Source organism: Hyperolius riggenbachi, chromosome 5 (genome assembly GCF_040937935.1).
Source record: "Hyperolius riggenbachi isolate aHypRig1 chromosome 5, aHypRig1.pri, whole genome shotgun sequence".
Classification (NCBI taxonomy): Eukaryota; Metazoa; Chordata; class Amphibia; order Anura; family Hyperoliidae; genus Hyperolius; species Hyperolius riggenbachi.
The window spans coordinates 386,929,148-386,951,076 of NC_090650.1; the positions used below are offsets into that span (position 1 = coordinate 386,929,148).

At 45.6% G+C, this 21,929-nt stretch overlaps 2 protein-coding genes across 4 annotated transcripts in view; one reads left to right on the plus strand and one right to left on the minus strand.

Annotated features, from left to right (window-relative positions):
* The window catches only part of RIDA (reactive intermediate imine deaminase A homolog), a 23,654-nt gene extending 19,343 nt beyond the window's left edge, over nt 1–4,311 (minus strand). Inside the window, exon 1 of one of the 3 annotated variants that reach the window (XM_068237712.1) lies at nt 4,173–4,311. In XM_068237712.1, coding sequence (XP_068093813.1) covers nt 4,173–4,237 — 65 coding nt within the window. In that variant the 5' untranslated portion in view covers nt 4,238–4,311. Of the gene's footprint in view, nt 1–552; nt 704–4,172 lie in introns of those variants that run through there. The other 2 variants (XM_068237709.1, XM_068237711.1) reach the window with 2 other exon arrangements.
* A 123-nt stretch (nt 4,312–4,434) lies between these two features.
* Nucleotides 4,435–21,929, plus strand: part of POP1 (POP1 homolog, ribonuclease P/MRP subunit) — a 30,704-nt gene continuing 13,209 nt past the window's right edge. The window contains exons 1-8 of the mRNA XM_068237713.1: nt 4,435–4,557; nt 9,414–9,547; nt 9,832–9,948; nt 13,221–13,396; nt 13,484–13,732; nt 16,300–16,387; nt 18,225–18,412; nt 19,424–19,677. Coding sequence (XP_068093814.1) covers nt 9,424–9,547; nt 9,832–9,948; nt 13,221–13,396; nt 13,484–13,732; nt 16,300–16,387; nt 18,225–18,412; nt 19,424–19,677 — 1,196 coding nt within the window. The 5' untranslated portion in view covers nt 4,435–4,557; nt 9,414–9,423. The remainder of the gene's footprint in view (nt 4,558–9,413; nt 9,548–9,831; nt 9,949–13,220; nt 13,397–13,483; nt 13,733–16,299; nt 16,388–18,224; nt 18,413–19,423; nt 19,678–21,929) is intronic.

Here is a 21,929-nt window from a genome sequence, read left to right on the forward strand (position 1 = left end):
CCTGGTCAAAAAGTCCCAATGGTTGTCCGTGCAGCTGATGTACTACAATGGGGCTGCAGGCACAGTGGTGGTGGAGTGCAGGGAATCACGGGTAGCTTGTTGACCCTGTGGTGGAGAGGCTCTGGCAGCGGTGAAGGAGAGCATGGGTCTAATGGCTGCTGGGGCAGTGTGATGATGCTGGCGTCCAGATGGTTGCTACAGTGTCTGGTGGCTGAAAAGGCAGCATGGCCAGTGACCTGATGGCTGGTGCAGCCCTCACTCAGACCCAGGAGCTATCCATGGCGGAGGCTCCACGTGGCTTTGGTTGGCTGGGGGGCGGCGGCAGAGAAGCTGCGTGGGTTGTCTCCCGGGCCTCCATGCTGCTCTAATCGGCGGCTCCTGCTGCAGCTACTTTAAAGTATGTGGAACATGGATGAAGTGAAGTAAAGTTTTTCACCCACATCCCTACCAGGCACAATAATGTGCTATAATACAGTAAAAGCAATGAGCAGTAAAACATCTATGAACAGTGACAGCGCAAAGGCTGCATACAGTGACATGCTGAGCTCATACCTGAAGAGCCCTCTGAATACTGGAGCCCGCGGTGTACTGACAGTGTGTCTCAGTGTAGCCGACATGATCCCGTAGAACCTGCAAATCAAGCGCCTGATCTAACCTCTGATCCTCACTAGCCAAGCAATCCCCTGGCTGTGATCAGAATGGTTAGTGGTTGTATCTAACCAATAAAACAAAACATCCCTTCTGTCCTTCTGTACTTTGTGTACTCTGAAAGGAGCGCTGTATGATCTGAGCTTATTCACGATTAACCATTTACAACCTCAGATGCTGAATCAGAACACATTTTCATTATTCATTAGTCTTCATGGAAGCGGAATTCAAAGAAATGACAAAAAAAACTTAACACTGCCCAGCTAGACCTGTTAGACCTGGAACCCACTACAAAACGCTATCACTAATCGCAAGCGTTTTGTATGAGCAGTTTGTAAGCGATTTCATGATTTCAATTTGCCAGCGGTTGTGTAGCGATTAGCTTTTTTAATTCTGATTGGTCCTTTCAATGAATTTTAATTTTGTTACAGTGTGCAGTAATGTAAAAACGCTAGCAAAATCGCTCTGCGTAGGTTTTGATGGGCGATTAGGCCAGCGTTTATATAATTTACATTGCAGAAACGCTAATGCTTAAAAATGCTGCATGTCCTGCGTTTGCGATTTTGGTAATCGCAATTGCTCCAGTGGATTTTGGCCCATTCGTTAACATCAGCTGAGCGGTATTATGAAATCGCTAGCGTTTTTAATCGCTCACATAATCGCTCTAGTGGGTTCCAGCCCTTATTCAGATAATACTCTAGACTGGCCAGCCATTCAGCACAGCCACAAGGCTGGCACTTAGTGTGTCAGAATACTGTTGTACAGAAAGTTATTAAAGGGAACCTGAAGTGAGAGGGATATGAAGGATATGGAGGCTGCCATACTTAATTCTGAACAATACCAGTTGCCTGGCAGTCCAGCTGATCCTCTGCCGCTAATACTTTAACCATAGACCCTGAAAAAGCATGCAAATCAGATACAATAATACAATACAATACAATAACATTTGTAAAGCGCTTTTCTCCCATAGGACTCAAAGCGCATAGCTGTGTCTCAGATTAACACAGGGTTTCAGGCTGGGTTGTGTTACAGAGGAGATAGTCAGATGTTCATGAATGCCAGACTGAAAAGGTAGGTTTTCAGTTTAGACTTAAATGCTTCCAGGGATGGGGCTGTCCTGATTGGGTGTGGAAGGGAGTTCCAAAGTGTAGGGGCAGCATGACAAAAGGCTCTGTCTCCAAAGGTTTTGAGGTGGACTCTGGGGGTGACCAAGGTGTTACGTCCTTTTGATCTAAGATTGTGGGGGGTGTGATGTAGTTGCAACAAGTCCTTCAGGTATCCAGGGCCCAGATTGTGCAAGGATTTGAATGTCAGTAAGCCAATCTTAAACAGAATTCTCCATTTTATCGGTAGCCAGTGGAGTGAGCTCAGGGTTGGTGTTATGTGGCAATGGCGGGGTTGGCTCGTTAACAGCCTTGCGGCGGCATTCTGTACTAATTGCAGGCGGCGTAAGTCTTTCTTATGCAGGCCTGTGTAGAGGACGTTGCAGTAGTCTAACCTTGATGTGACGAAGGCATGAACTAGGGTTGGAAGATCCTCTGAAAGAATTAGGTGTTTAATCCTTGCAATATTCCTTAGGTGAAAGAAGGAATGTTTCACAACAGCTGAGATTTGATTCCTGAAGCTTAATTTCCCATCAATCAGTACTCCCAGGCTGCGCACACAGTCTGAGTTGTTCAGGTCTGAGCTCCCTATCCTTAGCGGTGTTGGTTGAGACTGGAGCTGCTTTGCTGTTGAGCCCTGGCCCTCGATAACAAGAACCTCAGTTTTGTCAGCATTAAGTTTTAGCCAGTTATTATTCATCCACTCCTGAAGCTCAGCTAAGCATGCGTTTATTTGTGGAGTAGGGTCTGTGACATCAGTTTTGAATGACAAATATAGCTGGGTGTCATCAGCATAGCAATGATATGTCAGGCCATGTTTTTGTATGATTTCTCCAAGTGGCAGCATGTATATGGTGAACAGTAAAGGGGATAATATTGCGCCCTGAGGTACACCGTATTTTAGTGGTACAGGGTTGGAGAGGAAGGGCCCTAAGGCTACCCTTTGTGTTCTGCCAGATGTTTCTGACTGAAGTCTGACTGGATTAGCTGCATTCTTGTTTCAGGTGTGTGATTCAGACATCACTGCAGCCAAATAGATCAGCAGGACAGTCAGACAACTGATAATGTTTAAAAGGGAATAAATATGGTATCCCTATCATTTCACGTTCTCTTAAAGGCCCATACACATGCTCGATCACCGTTGGTAAAAAAAAAAAAACAAGCCAATCCCCAGCGGTTAGCACCGAGAAAACAACAGCGGAGCACATTTGAATTCAGTGATGGCACAACAATGGTTCACCGATTGGATCATTAGTGGAAGAATGAAAATGAGGACCCAGAAGTGTTAAATTCACCACATGAGTACTTTGAATGGATCGATCGTTTGTTATGAACGACTAACACAGATTATCATCTGCCAGGACATTTCAGTCTACATGGACAATAATCGCTGACTTTTACAGGCGTTAGGACATTTTTTTTTTAAAGGTTTTTGGCTGAACTGACGCCCCTTTAGGGCAGGGGTGTCACACTCAAGTACAAAGTGGGCCGATATTGAACACTAGTACCAATTCACTGGCCAACCTCAATGTCCCGTGGTCTCCTCTTTCCCTTATAAAGTTCCATGATGTCTAATGGCCCTCCTCCATACAGTTCCCTGGTGCCTAGTGCCTCCCCTCCCTCCCAGTTAACAGTTATGGAAGTAGGGCTGGTTTACACCTACAACTTGTTTTGTCGCAACAAAACCGCTGCTCTAGTCTACTTCAGGGGACCCTGCAGGAATCCTCATAGGGAACAGTTGCCCATTCACAGTACCCTCTTACAGCAAAGAGTGTTGGGATTGGCCAAATACTGTGGGCGTAGTTTAGTACAACCTACTGGAAACCTTGTACTTTGAGAAGTTGCCATCTACCAATCACATTAGGTGAATATTTATTTCCCTTTAAACAGTACCAGTTGCCTGGCAGCCCTGCTGGTCTTTTTGGCTGCAGTAGTGTGTGAATCACACCAGAAACAAGCATGCAGCTAATCTAGTCAGATAAGACAATAATCTGCTGCATGCTTGTTCAGGGTCTATGCCTAAAAATATCAGAGGTAGAGGATCAGCAGGAAAGCCAGCCAACTGGTATTGTTCAAAAAGAAATAAATATGGCAACCTTCATACCCCTCTTGCTTCAGTTGTCCTTTAAATAGGAATCCTGTCATTTCATATGAAGCACACAAAGATATGGAGTTCTCTGCAGCAAACAAAATTGCTGGAACACCTTACACAATCACAGCTATAGGAAGGGAATTTGTCAGATAAAACAAGCTAAATGCGCCAACTTGGACTATATTCAAAGAGCTATAGCAAATAAATTAAAGTGTGTGTACAGGTAATAAAGTATAAAGCATTTCTGCCTGGAACTGGACAATGTCCAACCCTTCACCTATCTAAGCTGGTGTTATCACAATAACATAGCAAAACGTGCCCCTTGTTACCTGTATGGTCCAATGGCAGCTGGAGCCTTTGCACTGCAGATAATCTTCCTGACGACAGAAGCCATGACTGCTGTTCTTGCAAACTTTCACCTGACCAGCTCTGCACTCTGCTGCTTCTGCACTGCAGCTCACAGTCATGCACATGTGTTCCGCGCCTGCGCAGTAAGTAGATCAGCTGCACTCGTCTGCGTTTCAGTGACGCCACGATAGTTTTAAGTCATCCGCTAATCAGGTTTCCCGTTGCTGTTCTAGAGCGAGGCTTGGAGCGCAAGGCGCCTGGCCGCGTGTGGAGTGGATGCTGGAATCCGGGTATTGCTGCTGGGTGATCGGGGTTGCTTACTGGCCAGGGGTCCGAGGAACAGCAGCATTACAGGGGCTGCAGCCGGTAAGTCCTTGGAAAGACACGGGTGCAACTTTCTGCAGAGTTTTTACAGTGACCCATTGCAGTTTCTGGGAATGAAGGGCCAAAGGGGGCTTTCTCCTAATGTCTTGTGATGTTTAGGGAATCTAGAACATCCTCTATGCTCTAAAAGCTAAATAACAGCATAATAAAGTTTTTAAAGAAAAACATTTCCTTGTTACATGCAATAAATCTGCAGTGTGTCTACTTCCTGCTTTTATGGAAGCAGACATAGGGTTAACATCCTGTGTTTACAAATTAGCTGCTCTGCCAATGCAGCCAGCGGACACAGCTGAGAGATCAAATTGCAGTTGTGTGTTAGCAGTCAGACCTAAATCTCAAGCACTGTAGTTACAGGCAACATTGAATGTGCATGTGTACCCCCTACTGACCAATATATTGGATGTCTGGCAGTGTAATGCTAATTTACTTAAAGTGGATCTGAGATAAACTTTTATTCATTGCATAATTGCGTTTCTTTCATATAGTTTACAGGGCATTCCTCAAGCCAAATACTTGTTTTGTTTTAATACTCCAATTCCCTATAAACTAAACAAGCCTCGCCCACAGCTTTTTCAGAGCGCCTTGGCACTCAGTCCCATGTAGCAAGGGGTTATGGGAGCTCAGTCAGGGCAGGAGGAGGAGGAGGTTACTAGCCAGAGATTTCAGAGACAGAGGGGAGGATGGAGGAGTGAATTTGTCACAGGCTGAGAGCTGGAGATGTTATTAGCTTGCCTGTGTAATGTGACAAACAGAACATGGCTGCCCTCATTGTATCACAGGAATAAATAATAATAAACTGTTGAAGCTGTTTGCAGTTAGATATGCTGTCTAAACTATCTAAACTTTAGATAAAATATATAGACAAGTTACTTGTTATAGTTCGTTTTTCATCTCGGGACCCAGCAGGATACCTCGTGGGGGAATTCCACTAACGTGATTGGGTGCACAGCACCCTCTCAAACTTTTAGGTTTCAGATAGGTCAGTGTTCTCCCCAGGCTATTTTAGCAGGGTGCTCCACCCGGCTAATTTTGCGGAGCACTCGCCTGTCATCGGCTCACCTCCTCCTATGCTGTAAGTAGAGTTCTGCAGAGAAGCGCCGGCCCTACATTCTATCATCTCGCCCCACCCAGCTACTTTTTCATGCCACCCGGCTAGAAAAAAATTCTCGGGAGAACACTGTAGGTTGTAAACTACACCCACTTTTTTCAAGCGATTACAATGCTTCATGCTGTAAGAGTGTGCTGTGATTGCAGTGTTCCCTATGTGCTTTCCTACTTGGTCCCCTCAAGTAGACTAGGGTCTAAAACTGGCCATACACTTACAGATTGCCACCTGATTTGGCCAAACAATCGATTTCTCTCTGAAAGGAATCAATTCCTACCACACACTGTACATCAATTTTCAGCTGGTAATCTATTGACAATCGAGCGAACTGCAGCATTGTACTGTTCGATGCAGTGCAATGCTATTTCCTATCGATCTACTGCCGCTCCTTCACCACCACCCCCAGCTCTTCCGTCCTCGGAGATCGATACTTACGATCAGTTCTTGGTTTAACCTCCCTGGCGGTAAGCCCGTGCTGAGCACGGGCTATGCCGCCGGGAGGCACCGCTCAGGCCCCGCTGGGCCGATTTGCATAATTTTTTTTTTGCTACACGCAGCTAGCACTTTGCTAGCTGCGTGTAGCATCTGATCGCCGCCGCTACCCGCCGATCCGCCGCAATTCCTCTCGCCGCGGCCGCCCCCCCCCCCCCCCAGACCCCGTGCGCTGCCTGGCCAATCAGTGCCAGGCAGCGCTATGGGGCAGATCGGAGTCCCCTCTGACGTCACGACGTCGATGACGTCGGTGACGTCATCCCGCCCGTCGCCATGGCGACGGGGGAAGCCCTCCAGGAGATCCCGTTCTTTGAACGGGATCTCCTGATCTCCGATCGCCGGAGGCGATCGGAGGGGCTGGGGGGATGCCGCTGAGCAGCGGCTATCATGTAGCGAGACTTTGTCTCGCTACATGAAAAAAAAAAATTAAAAAAAAAGATTTGCTGCCCCCTGGCGGATTTTTTGCAAACCGCCAGGGGGGTTAATGCTTTGTACACACCATGCATTTCCCGTAAGATCAACAGGTTGAATCGATTATTTCCAACAGGTCCAATCTGATTTTTGATTATTTTTCTGATTGATTTTTGTATAGAAGTGATTGGAAAATCAATCAATGATTGATTGAAAATCACATCGGACCTGTTGGAAATAATCGATTCAACATGTCGATCTGATGGGAAATAGCTTGGTGTGTACCAGGTATAAAATAACTGAAAGAAGATCGATGGGATGTTTCTGGAGACTCCATCCCCTCCAGGGAGTCAAATGGGAAAATCGATATATTGGCACCTTTACAGCCACTCTTACCCTCCATTCAGTGGTGAGGGGCAGAAGCCGCATGCCCCCCTCAGCAGTAATTGTAGAGTGGAAAGAAGGAGGGCAAATAAATTAGAAATATGGATTTGGTAACCTAACATATGCATTACTAAAACCTGGCCCTGAGCTAAAGCTTGTACAATTAGAGATTATACTCTTAAAGGATACCCGAAATGACATGATGAGATAGACATGGGTATGTACAGTAAAGAGAAGTGTAGATCCGGCGCTAGCTATAGCTAGGTATGGCCCTTTAAATGAGTGTTATGCCCACGGTGCTGCTCCCTTTGCTGGGTGGTGCCAGGAATCTGGTATATGGAAACAAAGGAACAAGGGTGCGCTCCTATGGTGCATTAACTTTATTTACTGGTATCAAGCATAAAACAATTGCACTTACATTAAATGTGCAAGTATTGCACATGTAGGGGGCCGCCAGCGAGTCACTCCCACTTCCTGAGCCTGGCCAGGGCTTCAGGATCCGTGCGCGATGTAAGGCTGGTGGACCTGGGGACAACCGCCGGCTCCTACTCCTTTTGGCAAGCCGTCTTCTCGTCACAGCGCGTTTCGGAGCCTAGCCACGCCTTCTTCCGGTCTCTTCCCAGTCCACCAGCCTTACATCGCGCATGGATCGTGAAGCCCTGGCCAGGCTCAGGAAGTGGGAGTGACTCGCTGGCGGCCCCCTACATGTGCAATACTTGCACATTTAATGTAAGTGCAATTGTTTTATGCGTGATACCAGTAAATAAAGTTAATGCACCATAAAAGCGCACCCTTGTTCCTTAATGGGTATGTACAGTGCCTAGCACACAAATAACTATATTGTGTTCCTTTTTTTCTTTCTCTGCCTGAAAGAGTTAAATATCAGGTATGTAAGTGACTCACTCAGTCCTGACTCAGACAGGAAGTGACTACAGTGTGACCCTCACTGATAAGAAATTCCAACTATAACACTTTCCTAGCAGAAAATGGCTTCTGAGAGCAAGAAAGAGGTAAAAAGGGGAATTTCTTATCAGTGAGGGTCACACTGTAGTCACTCCCTGTCTGAGTCAGGACTGAGTCAGCCACTTACATACCTGATATTTAACTCTTTCAGGCAGAGAAAGAAAAAAAGGAGCACGGCATAGTTATTTGTGTGCTAGGCACTGTAAGTACACATGTCAGTCTCATCATGTCACATGTCACTTCGGGTATCCTTTAATTTCAGGTAGCTATTCACCTATAGGGTGTCGGCAGATGAACTGATTGAGTTTCTGGTAGATCTATTTACTAAGCAGTGTATTGCTATCATGTTTTTAAAGCAAGTGAGATATCGGCACCCACAGCAAACTCTGACATTGAAGGAAAATCAAAACAAAGTGTAATTGTGCGGCCAGCACTGGGGAAAAAAACTTTTATTCACCATAAACCTTTAAAAAAAAATACATTTTCTTCAGAGAAGTGGTCAATCGATAGATTTATAAAGCTCATTCAGTAACTGCTGCAGTGTCATCATGGACTGTGATTCAGAATCTCTTCCCCTACACTCAGCATCAGACCAGCTAGAAAAGGGAGAGATCCTGTAAAGGATGTAATTACCATGTCTTTACACTGATCGCAGCTGTCTGATCGCATACAAGTGTATGTTTAATCACTTGCCATGTCTGGAACATCACACCTGGCAGCAAACTGAAATGCAAAGTAATTTTTTTTAATACTGTGTTAAAGGGAACTTAAAGTGAGAGATAAATGGAGGTAGCCATATTTACTGTATTTTCTTTTTAAACCATACCAGTTACCAGGCAGTCCTGCTGATTTCTTTGGCAACAGTGATGTCTGAATCACACACACGTGAAAAAAAGCATGTAGTTAATCTGGTCAAACTTCAGTCAGAGCACCTGATCTGCATGCTTGTTCATGGTCTATGGCCAAAAGTATTAAGATGCAAAAATCAGCAGGTCAGCTTGTTTAAGAAGAAATAAATATGGCAGCCTTCATATCCCTCTGACTTAAACGACAACTGTAATAATAGGAATATGGAGGCTGCCATATGTAATTCCTTTTAAACTATACCAGTTGCTGGGCATCCCTGCTGATCTATTTGGCTGAAGTAGAGTGTGAATAACACCAGAAACGAGCATGTTGCTTATCTTGTCAGACAATATTGTCAGAAACGCCTGATCTGCTGCATGCTTATTCAGGGTCTATAGCTAAAAGTATTAGAGGCAGAGGCTCAGCAGGATAGCCAGGCAACTGGTATTGCTTAACAGGAAATAAATATGGCAGTCTCCATATACCTCAAGCTTCAGTTGTCCTTTAAGTTTTTAAACTGGTTTGTGTAGCACTGATTTGCTGTATCAGTTTTCAAGAAGTGTTTTTTCCCTTGAAGACCACTTTATTCCTGTTCTTGTCAGTCTTAATTTTGTTAAAAATATTATTATTAATTTAGTGCTTCTACAATGTCTACGGCAAAAGAAAAGAAATATGCCAAACGAATGAGAAACCAGCCTTCAAATGTGAGCCTTGACCAGGGTGACCGGACACCCCAGGGTGATCCTCGGAGAGTATTTCAGGAACACAGAGGTAAGGACTAGAAACGTCACATGAAACGTCCTACAGAATGTCACCTGCCCATAGTTGCATCATCATCCTGTCGAGATGGTTGTGCAAGAAAACAATGGAGTATCCCTGCTGCTGCTGCTGTGGGCAAATCCATTAATCCAATGATCATGCCACCACTAGGGGTGCCTGCATGAAGTATACATTTTCTCTTGAATGAGTATTCATGACATTATTTTGCTTGAAAGATAACGAGGTATTTTTGGTGGATTGAATGTGAGCTTTATAGTGTTGTGTTGTGTTTTTAGGCAGTACATCTGGTCAGCAGCAGAGAGGTCCATACCATTCACATGGAGGCCATGCTGGAAGAGGACGAGGAAGAGAAGCCTCCAGCGAAGCGCCTCAGATCCCTAAATATATTACAGGTAACTGTGCCTCTGAGGTCTGTTGCACTTATCACTACTTTCATTGCATTAGACCTCATTGGGGCAGCATGGTGGCGTAGTGTGTAGCGCTTCCGCCTTGCAGGGCTGGGTTCCCCGGTTCGAATCTCAGCCAGGTTAACATCTGCAAGGAGTTTGTATGTTCTCCCCGTGTCTGTGTGGATTTCCTCCCACATCTCAAAAACATACAGATAAGTTAATTGGCTTCCCCCTAAATTAGCTCTAGACTATGATACATACACTACATGATACATACATAGTCGTATGACTGGTAGGGATTAGATTGTGAGCCCCACTGAGGGATAGATAGGTGACAAGACCATATACTTTGTAAAGTGCTGCGTAATATGTTGGTGCTATATAAATACTTAAAGAAAACCTGTAACTAAAAAAAGTTCTCCTGGGGGTATTCACCTCGGTAGGGGGAAGCCTCTGGATCCGATCGAGGCTTCCCCTGTCCCTCGGTCTCGCTGTGCCCCTACGAACAGCGGGGATGTAAATATTTACCTTCTCGGCTCCAGCGCAGGTGCAGTATCCGCTCTCCGCTCGGAGATAGGTGGAAATAGCCGATCACTGTGCGCCTGTGTAGTAGAGCGGACCCGACAGGATTGCGGGTTGCTTCAGGGGAGCCAGCACTGGACTGCTTGCAGCTACAGGGGAGGGGGAAGCCTCATTGGGACCCTAAGGCTTCCCCCTCCTGAGGTGAGTACCCCCAACCCCCCCCAGGGGATGGTTTTTTTTTTTTGTTTTGTTACAGGGTCTCTTTAACCCTTTCTGGACCCGCACCCTCTGCCCCCTTAAGGACCAGAGGGTGCTGGTCCCGTAAATCGCCGCTTCCCGACGAATCGCCGCAATGATCCGACGAACACGCCGCTCTGTCCCCGCCGCAGGCTGCTCTCTCTGCCGTCGCTATGACGGCAGTGCGCTGTGCGCCGGTCAGGAGCCGCTTTCATTGGCTCCTGACCCTGTCACTCCATGTAAGCCAATGAGAGCGGCTTACATGAATGACAGGGCCAGGAGCCAATGAAAACGGCTCCTGCCCGGCTCACAGTGCTCTGTCGTCATAGAGGCGGCAGGGCAGCAACGAACGGCGGGGGCAGAGCGGACCGAGTGGCGGAGACGGGCAGGGGCGTGCGGTCAATGGGACGTAGAGTTTACGTCCTGTCAGGACCGCAGCGCCCCCTGCCCGACGTAGATTCGCACTCGCTCGGTCCGAAAGTAGTTAAATAAAATAAATCTTATGTGGTTTGAACAAAGTCTCTGAGAGTGAATTAGTTGTGGGTAGCAATGTATTTATTAATATTCTCACACTATGGCATCAATTCACTAAACTTTATCAAACACTTTTTTTACCTCATGGGTAAAATCGAAAGGGGCCCATACACCTAACGATTTTCCCACCGATATACAGCAGATTCGATCACTGTGATCACATCTGCTGTGAAATCGTTACGCAAACGATTGATTTCCGTCTGAAATCGATCGTTTCTGTCGAGCCGTCCGTGCGGAAGATTTTGCTCGATCGCCAGCGGGTCAGGAGTGCGATAGCGTCGTTTGAATGACCGACGCAATACATTACCGCTTACCACCTTATTCACCTTAGTGGCCTCAATTCACGAAGCATTATCAAACGTTTATCAAACACTTTATCAAACGTTTGATAATTTACCTCATGGGTAAAATCTCATTTTAAATTCACTAAGATGTTATATATTTATCGAATGTTTTACCGATAAAACGTTCAATAAATAACACCTTAGTGAATTCAAAATGAGATTTTACCCATGAGGTAAATTATCAAACGTTTGATAAAGTGTTTGATAAAGCTCAGTGAATTGAGGCCCATGGGCTCAATTCAATAAGCATTACTGTGTTTGGTAATGCAGAAAACAGCTGATTTTACCATACAGTTTGTTAAATGTAAATTCTCTAATGCTGATATCGCATGGAAAACTAATTACCGACTAGTGAGGTAATTGACCAAATTGTGCGGTAAATACCTCAATAAATCTTAATTCATAAAGATTAGAGCGTGCTGTAAAACAAGCAAGATGTTTGGTAGTTTATCTCCAGCCTGCAAAATCGCTTTTCATTCATTTTATATGTAGCAATCTAGCAGCTCTTGTACTACCCAGAAACCTCCAGCTTACCCCAAATCCCTTGCAGAACTTGAAAACTTAAATCGCTGATTACAATTGCAGGCACTAAAATAGAATTGCTACAAAAACACCAGGAATCGCTGCTGAAGTGACTTTAAAAAACACTCGCGAAAACGCTGAGTGTTTGGGTTAATTCACTAATCCCTGTTGCTGTTGACTAGCACAGCCGCTACTTTGTTAATGGACATAGTAGCGGCAGCGCTAATCAAGTATCGCGGTCGAGGTGCTGCGCTAGCGTGCGTAATTTACAAGGAGCATGCACACCTTAAGAGCTATTGCTATGCTGCCAGCAGCACAAGTAGCGTGCATGCATAACCTTTACAACACAGTCTTTCACTTACCTTGCGTCATTTCATTTACTTCACGCTGAATAGCGTGATAGAACTTAGTGATTCAACCCTATTATCTCCTAAGTTTCTTTTTCTCTTCAGATTAATTTTTTTTAAGATTTGTATTAACGTATGTTGGAATGAAGAAGGTTAAAGAGAAACTCCGACCAAGAATTGAACTTTATCCCAATAAGTAGCTGATACCCCCTTTTACATGAGAAATCTATTCCTTTTCACAAACAGACCATCAGGGGGCGCTGTATGACTGATATTGTGGTGAAACACCTCCCACAAGAAGCTCTGAGTCCCGAGGTACTTCTGGCAGTTTCCGGTCTGTGAACCCTGTTGCATTGTAGGAAATAGCTGTTTACAGCTGTTTCCAACTGCCAAAAAAGCATACAGCAGCTACATCACCTGCCAACAGTAAAAATGTCACCATGTAATAAATGTCAGAATGTAAATCAGGGAGAGGAAAGATTTTACAATGAGCAAACACTGACTAAATCATTTTATACATAATTATTGTAAAAATGAAGCACTTTTTTATTATATTATTTTCACTGGAGTTCCTCTTTAAATATTCTGTATTATTCTACCGTTTGGGCACCTTTCATGTTCTAATTATCTCACCTATTTACAATCCAATGTTTTTTACCAATTATACCATACAGTATAAGACCAACGTTTTGATTCAAAATAGAAGAAAATACTCTTCCTGCATATCTTTTGATAGCATTTTATTTCTTCCTCCTCTTATTGGTTCTAGCGGCCATGTTTGCCCAGGCCAGAGCATCAGAGATAAATGCCATGCTAAAAGCCGTGTCCCAGAAGTCTTCCAACTCTCTGGTGTTCCAGTCCCTTCCTCGCCACATGCGGAGGCGCTCCATGGGACACGACATTAAGCGACTACCCAGGAGGCTGAGGGAGATGGCCAAGAAAGAGGTGAGTGTTCCGCAGAGAGTCTCGTGGTGATTCTGTGTGACGGGCGTCTTGCAGCAAACCATTGTGAAATGTTGGTACGTTTTGCAGATGGAGAAGTCTGTACACCAGAAGAAGGAGCAGTCTAAAAGCAAGTGTCGCAAGGCGAAGAGGAGACACGGGAACCTGCTGCTGGAATTTAATCGCAGGCAAAGGAAGAACATCTGGCTGGAAACACACATTTGGTTCACAAAGCGGTTCCACATGCTGAAGAAATGGGGCTATTGTCTAGCAGACCGGCCGACAATGAAGAGCTACAGAGCTTGTTACCGGGCCATGTCCAATCACTGCCTCCTGCAGGTAAGGCTCTGCTCCAGAGTCTTGTCTCTCTTCTCTTGGATCCTGTGCTAGATATGATATATGCTGAACAATGTGTGGTCATGTACACCACTCCATTGTGTCCTTGTTGGTACTTCCTTTGCTATAAGAGCCTCTATTCTCCTGAGGTTTTCCTATGGATTTTTTTTTTTTAGAGAACGATAAAATATTTGCTGCTCTTCAGACAAGAGCATTAGATATCAGGCAGGGGTATTAGACTATCAGGCCTGGTATAATGATGGTATCCCAGTTCACCCCCCATGGTGAGATTTATTGACTGGTCTGGAAAGTCCATGGACTCTCAAGGGGCGTATAAATCTGTGCCTGGCGTATAAATCTGTGCACAAAACCTGCCCTACCTACATCTTGCAGCTTGTTCACAGGCTTACACCAGGTCGTCCCCTCCGGTCCTCCAACCACCTTTGCCTCACCACCCCATGCATTTTCCACTTCCAAATCCCCTTGAGAATTTAAGAGCCGCCTCCACCCTCTGGAACCCCCTTCCACCGCCCATCAGACTTGCTCCCTCCTTCAACACATTCAAGCAAGCCCTCAAAACCCACCTCTTTAAGATGGCCTTCCCACCCCCTACCACACAGTAATTCTTTACTGAATATATATATTCCACAGCCCTACCTAGTGTTATGCACGCACCACCACCACCGATTGTAAGCCTCTGGCAGGGTCCTCCCTTCTCTAGTGTAGTCTATATCATCTTGTGCTCCTTTCCTATGACAGTGTGTTATAAATAATAAAAATATGTAAAAGGGGAAAAAGCTGAAGAGAATGGGGGGCCCCTTATGGTATAGTAAGTCAATTAAAGAGGTATATTCAGTAAATGTGGTACTCACAAACCCGGGTTGTGAAAAGCAACCACCGTGACAAGCTTTGAGTGCTGTGGATTCATCCATCTTATGGAATCAGTAGATCTCCACTGATTCTATTGCTCTCCAAGAAAACCTGGGGAATTTATTAAGGGCCAGACAGGTCTCTTGGAATGACAAGCACCAGCTGCTGACCTGACTAAACACCAACACTGGAGGGGGTACTTGGTGTAAGTGAGGTGGGGGAGGCACCCCAAAATTGTATAAAATGATTTAAATCAGTTTAAGAGAGAAAAACCACTTACGAACCATACAGCACTTCCCACCAGACACTTTTATTACTGTGGGCTGTGTCCCATGAAACGCGTTGTCATGTCAAGACACAGAACATTTATATTGCACTTTTCTCCTGGCAGTCTCAGTGCCAGAGCTGCAGCCACTTAGGGTGTGCTCCATGGGTGACCAGGATCATTAGGGAGCCTTACTCCTCATGTTACGTGCTGGCTTGAGTCTGGATTCTAATCCTAGTCAAAGGCTCATGGGCCCCTTATAACTGGTTAATTAATGATGGCACATTTTTTATTGATGTTTTAAAAGGAAACCTGAACTAAAAGGAATATAGGCTGCCAGCTTCATTCTCACAGTTAGGGCACAGCCCTCACCCCACCTGCAACGCATGCACGGCATCCCCCGGAGCCGGGTTGAGGCAGAGGCGAGAGAGGCTCCATCCAGGGGCGCAGTGTAGGAGGGTCGCACAACTCACTCAGCTATCCTTCCCCTATTGTGTTTAAAGCAGAGAGAAATAAGAAAAGGGGATATGTGGCAGTGACTGCAAGCCAGAAAACTAGAGATTAAAGGGAACCAGAGATGCCGGACGTACAAAAAGAAAAAAAGATTTCATACATACCTGGGGCTTCCTCCAGCCCCATAAGGCTGGATCGCATTCATGCCGCCATCCTCCTCTTCCTGGATCTGCCGGTACCGGGTCCCGTCACTTCCGGTGGACGAGGGCAATTGTCCGCATCACAGGGGCTCCCAGCATACCCTTACGCGTGCGGCTGCGCAGTAGACAGCCACACGCGTAATGGTATGCTGGGAGCACCTGTGATGCAGCCAATTGGCTGACGCCGACTGGCCGAAACTACGGGACCCGGAACTGGCTGATACAGGAAGCGGAAGACTGCGGCGTGGGAGCGATCTGTGCGTATGGGGCTGGAGGAAGCCCCAGGTATGAATAAAATCTTTTATCTGGCATCTCTGGTTCCCTTTAAGGTGTTGGGGGCCTGGGGCGCCTCTTAGTCTATTAGCAATCAGTGTGTGACGGCTGGGGTGGGAGGGATGGAGGGGCATACTTTGGTGTCTCAGCCTTGGGTGCTGGAGGACCTTGTCCCGGCTCTGGCATCCCCCACCACTGTCAGAAGTCCACCCGCTTGATGCACAAGGCACAATGGACACTGGTAAAGAGGAGGCTGCAGGGGCAAGGCTTTTATTTTACAGGATTTGGCAAAGCTATACAACTGGGTACAAAATACCTGATCACGTGATTTTTGGGCTGGTTAGGGAGGCCCAGTGGTACAAGTACTGTGTAAAGGCGCACACAATGTAGAATACACTAGGGAAGGGAGGACCCTGTCAAAGGCTTACAATGTACAGAAATCACTGGATGGAAACACTATGGTTCTTGAAATGCTCATACTCTGAATTTCTGTAACCATTCTTTTGCAGGACATGTCCTACCTCTGCTGTGTGGAGTTAATGGGTAAAGAGGAAGATCTCTTAGCATCCTTGTCCAGGCTGTGCAGCATAGAGACAGGTAATGTCAATGGACTTTACAGTGCTGTTGATTTACGTATTGATAGCATCACACAGGATCTAATACACAAAAGTTGTATTGAAGAGAATATGGAAGGTGCCATTAAGTTTTGCAGCTGTTATGCTGATTAGTGTTGCTGTTGATAATAGTTGATGGCATGTATGCAGCTGTACAGGGGGTAGATCTACCTGTGATTACCAACTGCAAAGAAATGTTTGCTGCGGGTCCTACAAACCTTGTCTATAAGATCTCATCACAAACTCCATTAAAGCAAACCCGTGACATTTGGAGTGAAAAAAAAAATTAGATACTCGCCTCAGGAAGGGGAAGCGTCTGCATTTTTTCCTTTCCTCCTCCACAAAGCCGTTCCAGAGCATGGACCCCCGTAGTGCACCTGCACAGTAATAAGTACCCGCCCAGGCTTTGGCGAAAATAGCCGCGCCCAATCGGGTCGATGATACTGTGCATGCATTTGCCGGCAACAAGCGTTTGTTGACTGTTTTCATGACAGCACTGGATTGGTGAAGGAGGGAGGTGGAAACCTCTTGCAAACCCTTTCAACCACCACTAGAGGTTGTGGGTAAACTAGAGGTTTTTCCTGCTGTACAGAAACGGTTGGTTACACTCCTTTTAACGTTCTTTATAGAAATGAAAACTACAAAAACTAGTGCCTCTCAACCAAAGTGTAAAGACTTACAGAACCACTGTTGGAGGCAACCAGTATATATAAAACAGAGGGGCAGTGTTGGTCTTGCCTCTACTGAAGAATAAAGCCAGTATTACTGGATAGAGGTTTTTATTCAAGCACTAAAAAACAATGACAATTTGGGCCTCAATTCTGGTAGGGTTATCAAACAAATTACCTCATGTGAGGTAATTTACCTCATGAGGTAAGTACATTTAGCAATTCTGGTAGGTTTTAGTCATGTTTTACCTCATGAGGTAAATTATGACGTTATTCATGAGGTAATTTTGCTGAAAATAGCTATTCTCATGGAAATTAGAGGGCATGTTATCACATAATTTACCGGTCAGTTTAAGACCTGCCTGTACCTGGAGGTAAAGTTAATTTGTATGCATTTTGTTATTTTTAGTGGAGTTACTATTGCTGTTTTTAGTGTTGTTCCTATTCAGGCTGTGTAATAGAAAAGAATAGTACAACCAAAACCCTCCAAATATTTACTGGATTTTTTTTTATAAGGGATGCCTATAAATTATACTTTTTCACAGGCTGCTATATAATCAAATACACCTCCCTTCCCCCCCCCCCCCCCCCCCCAAAAAAAAAAAGAAAACCTCTTCCAAAGACTATCCTAACTTATGGACAATTAAAGACTGCATGTTTACCGCTGAAATAGCTCATGTTTTACCTCACTTTATGCATTTACCTCATGTCTTACCTCATGTTTTACCTCCTGTTTGGAAATGAAGTGAAATTTTTCAGAATTGCAAAAAAAAAAAGAGGAAATTACATCATGAGGTATTTTACCTACAAGAAAATATTTACCTCACATAGCTACCAGAATTAAGGCCCATGCGTTTTGTGGGATCTTGCCCATTTCCTCAGGACAATCTGAGCACAGTGCTTTAAAGTTCTGGCTGTACTAGTGTGAGCGCCTCAAAGACTTGGAATGGTCTTAACTACCTGCCCAGTGCCAAGCTATAATAGCAGTCCCTGTTCCGTAATGGGAAGTCATGGGTCACCAGTTATTTGTGCTGCTCTATGTAATGGTAGCTTGTAGATTGTGTAGTTTATTAGAAAACCTAAAGTAAATGTGCACACATGAAGCAGTTACCTGTTATAACCAACTTATTAAGTGGCTTCTCTTTGCTCCAGGCCCAACGTTTGCTGCTGCAGCTTGCCTGTCTGGAAGGAGGCAGGGCTCCCTGGTCATGTATAAAGCTGATAAATATCCTGCTGGAGCATTGGGTCCTGTGACCTTCATCTGGAAACCCAAATCTGTCCCAGAATCCTCCTGTGAGACTCGGCAGCTGTGGCTGTGGATGCATCCTACTCTGAAGCAGGTACAACTGTATCATTCCTTCTACAGAGATCATGGCCTTCAGTCTATCCCTAACAGTGATTGTCATGTTTCTGTTTATCGCACAATCGCCTTCTATGGTGTACTGTACCAATAATCTGAATTTGTAGAGATGGAGAACATAAGTTATCTGGCAAACTCAAAGTATCCGGTCTTACTCTTTCCCCTCCCCCCATTATATAGTATTAAGTTTGGTCCTCTGCCTAGCCTGAAGTTATACCCTGCACCGCACACTCCTATCTTCCAGGTGTATGCTTGGAGGGCTGTATGCCTGTACGTCACTGACAGGAGCTGAATGTATGCACATATTCATTTATACCTTATCTTTGCACCTTGAGGAGTTGCATAGTGATGTCATGAGTAGTCAGAATCCCCCGTGTTACAGCAGAGGACATGTCTATATATGAGGGGGTGGAACCTGTAGTCACAAGTAGGTACTGCGCATTTGGAAGACTTAAGTTTGCTAACCGGAAGCTAAGAGTAGGAGAGGTCTTAAGCCTGTCTAAATAGGTGCAGAGTTGCACTTTTTTTTCCCCCTCAACTTTAGAAGGTGTTTTCCAAACGTATTATAATTTTTTACACCTCTACACAAGATTGCTTTGTTCAGTTGTTTTACTCTGTTTTGGGTTTAGTTGAAGCGAGAGGGACATGGAGGCTGCCATATTTATTGCCTTTTAAACTATTTCAGTTACCTGGCTGTCTTGCTGATCCTCTGCCTGTAATACTTTTAGACATCTACCCTGACAAGCATGCAGCAGATCAGGTGTTTCTGACATTACTGTCAGATCTGACAATATGCTTGTTTCTGGTGTGATTCAGACACTACTGCAGCCAAATGGAACAGCAGGACTGCTTGGCAACTGGTATTGTTTTAAAAGGAAATAAATATGGCAGACTCCATATACTTCTCACTTCAGATGTGCTTTAAAGGTTTCCGTACCAGAGAGATCTGCTGTGATTTGTAGTGACTTACACACATTTGGTTTTATTTCAGGGCATCTTGCAGGAGCTGAGAGTTGTGAGCGTGTGTGAGGACAGAGCAGATAATGCAGTGTGTGACCCAGCACCTCTAACCGCTAGTCACCAGGAGGAGAAACCAGCGGCTGTGACAAAAATCACCAGGAAGAGGAAGCGGAAGGATAAAGCGGGGGAGAAGGCTGTGCCTGTGAAAAGAATCTTTGGTGATGGCACAAGGGCAATCCCTGAGCCTTACCAGTGGTCATCCACACAAACCTCCATCATCATTCGGTATGGATAGTCTTGATTACTATTGTATTTTTATAATCCACTATACTCGGGCCTTAGCTGTGTTGCAAGGGAGTGAAGCTGACATCCCCTGCCTGCACCTCCACTTCCATTTGAAGAAGTAGGGATGGCAATGCTTAGGAGAACTCATGGAGAAGCAAGTGATCTGTTTGATCAGCTGATAGATTTGTAAGGCTCTGATTTGCTGGTCATGATTATGGGTTAAACCAGGAAGTCATTACAGCAAATCAGAACCTTACAAATCTATCAGCTGATCAAACAGATCACATGCTTCTCCATGAGTTCTCCTAAGGGCCCTTTCACACTGGGGCAGTGCATCAAATTGCCGCACTGCTACCACAGCCCAATGATTCCCTATGGGGAAGATCATATTTCCCACGTTGCGGTACGCTGCGCCAGAAGTGCCTAATCTAACGCTAGCGCAGAACCACATTACCGTGCGGGGTCCACAGCAATCTGCGTCGGCCTGGAAGTCCTGTTAGTCTGTGGTGATGCAGGGCTTTTTAAAAGGCCAACGTCGCAGCGTGCATACGCGTAAGCATATCTTTACAATACGCTTATGTGCACTTCCACCTACCCCGAAGCAGGAAGTGAGCATACGCGCACGTCACTTCCTGCTTGGCTGGTGGCCAGACAGGTAACATCACGTACTAACGCAGTGTTCCTCGAAGGCCTGTTTGTAGTTGTGCGGCGGGCGCAAAGCACTGCATCGCTGCTGCCAGTTTGCAGTGTGGCCTAAGCATTGCCATCCCTAGCCAGAAGTGCTTGCAGAAACTGGGGCTCAGCAGGTGATCCAGACGATGAAGAGCAATAAGTAAGGCTGCATTGCACCGTCTTACTGTAAAAGCGGACTATAACCCAGAATTTCTTCTTTGCTCTAAAAGATTATTCACAGCATATAATATACTAACACAATGTTGTTGTGTTTTTTGTTGTTGTTGTTTTTAGTAAAACAGCATTCAAAGGGTTACATCACAGGGCTGACTCTTTATTCTGCAGGGAGAACTTATCTTGTGTACACATTCTTTACTTGATACATTTATGTAAACATTCTCTGGCTGTGCAGGACTTCAGCTGATGAGTCCTGGGGTGAAACAGAGGTCAAAAATCACTGGTGGCTGCATTCACAACAGAATTACAACAGTTCTGAATAAAATGCACCAGCAGCTTTAAAAAGAAATTGAAGGTAAGGTTCAGGGAGGGGTTGAAAAAAATAAAAATACATATCCACTTACCTGGGGCTTCCTCCAGCCCGTGGCAGGCAGGGGGTGCCCTCGCCCCCGCTCCGCAGGCTCCCGGTGGCCGACCCGACCTGGCCAAGCCGGCTGCCAGGTCGGGCTCTTCTGTGCTCCGCCGGGCTCTTCTGCGTCCCACGCGGGCGCGCTGACGTCATAGGTCGTCTTCCGGGCTGTACTGCGCAGGCGCAGAACTACTGCGCAGTACAGCCCGTAGGACGTCCGATGATGTCAGCGCGCCCCCGTGAGGCGCAGATTGGAGCGCAGAAGAGCCCGATCTGGCAGCCGCGCTGGTCGGGTCGGCCACCGGAGACGACCGGGAGCCTCTGGAGCGGCGGCGAGGGCACCTCCTGCCTGCCACGGGCTGGAGGAAGCCCCAGGTAAGTGGATATGTATTTTTTATTTTTTTTAACCCCTCCCTGAACCTTCCCTTTAAAGAGACACTGAAGCGAAAAAAAAATGATGATATTATGATTTGTATGTGTAGCACAGCTAAGAAATAAAACATTAAGATCAGATACATCAGTGTAATTGTTTCCAGTACAGGAAGAGTTGAGAAACTCCAGTTGTTATCTCTATGCAAACAAGCCATTAAGCTCTCCCGACTTAAGGCCCATACACACGTCGGATTTCCGCGAACGACGGGTCGTTTGAACGTCCCGTCGTTCGCCCGCTAAATCGGGCGTGTGTACAGACTATCGTTCGTTTGATAAGAGTGGGTTTGAGCGATCCGCCGGCGGATCGCTCAAACCCACTCTTATCAAATGAACGATAGTCTGTACACACGCCCGATTTAGCAGGCGAACGACGGGACGTTCAAACGACCCGTCGTTCGCGGAAATCCGACGTGTGTGTATGGGCCTTAAGTTAGTCGTGGAGAGGGCTGTTATCTGACTTTTATTATCTCAACTGTTCCTGGACTATTTACTTTTCCTCTGCTAGAGGAGAGTTCATTACTTCACAGACTGCTCTGAAAGACTCATTTTGAATGCTGAGTGT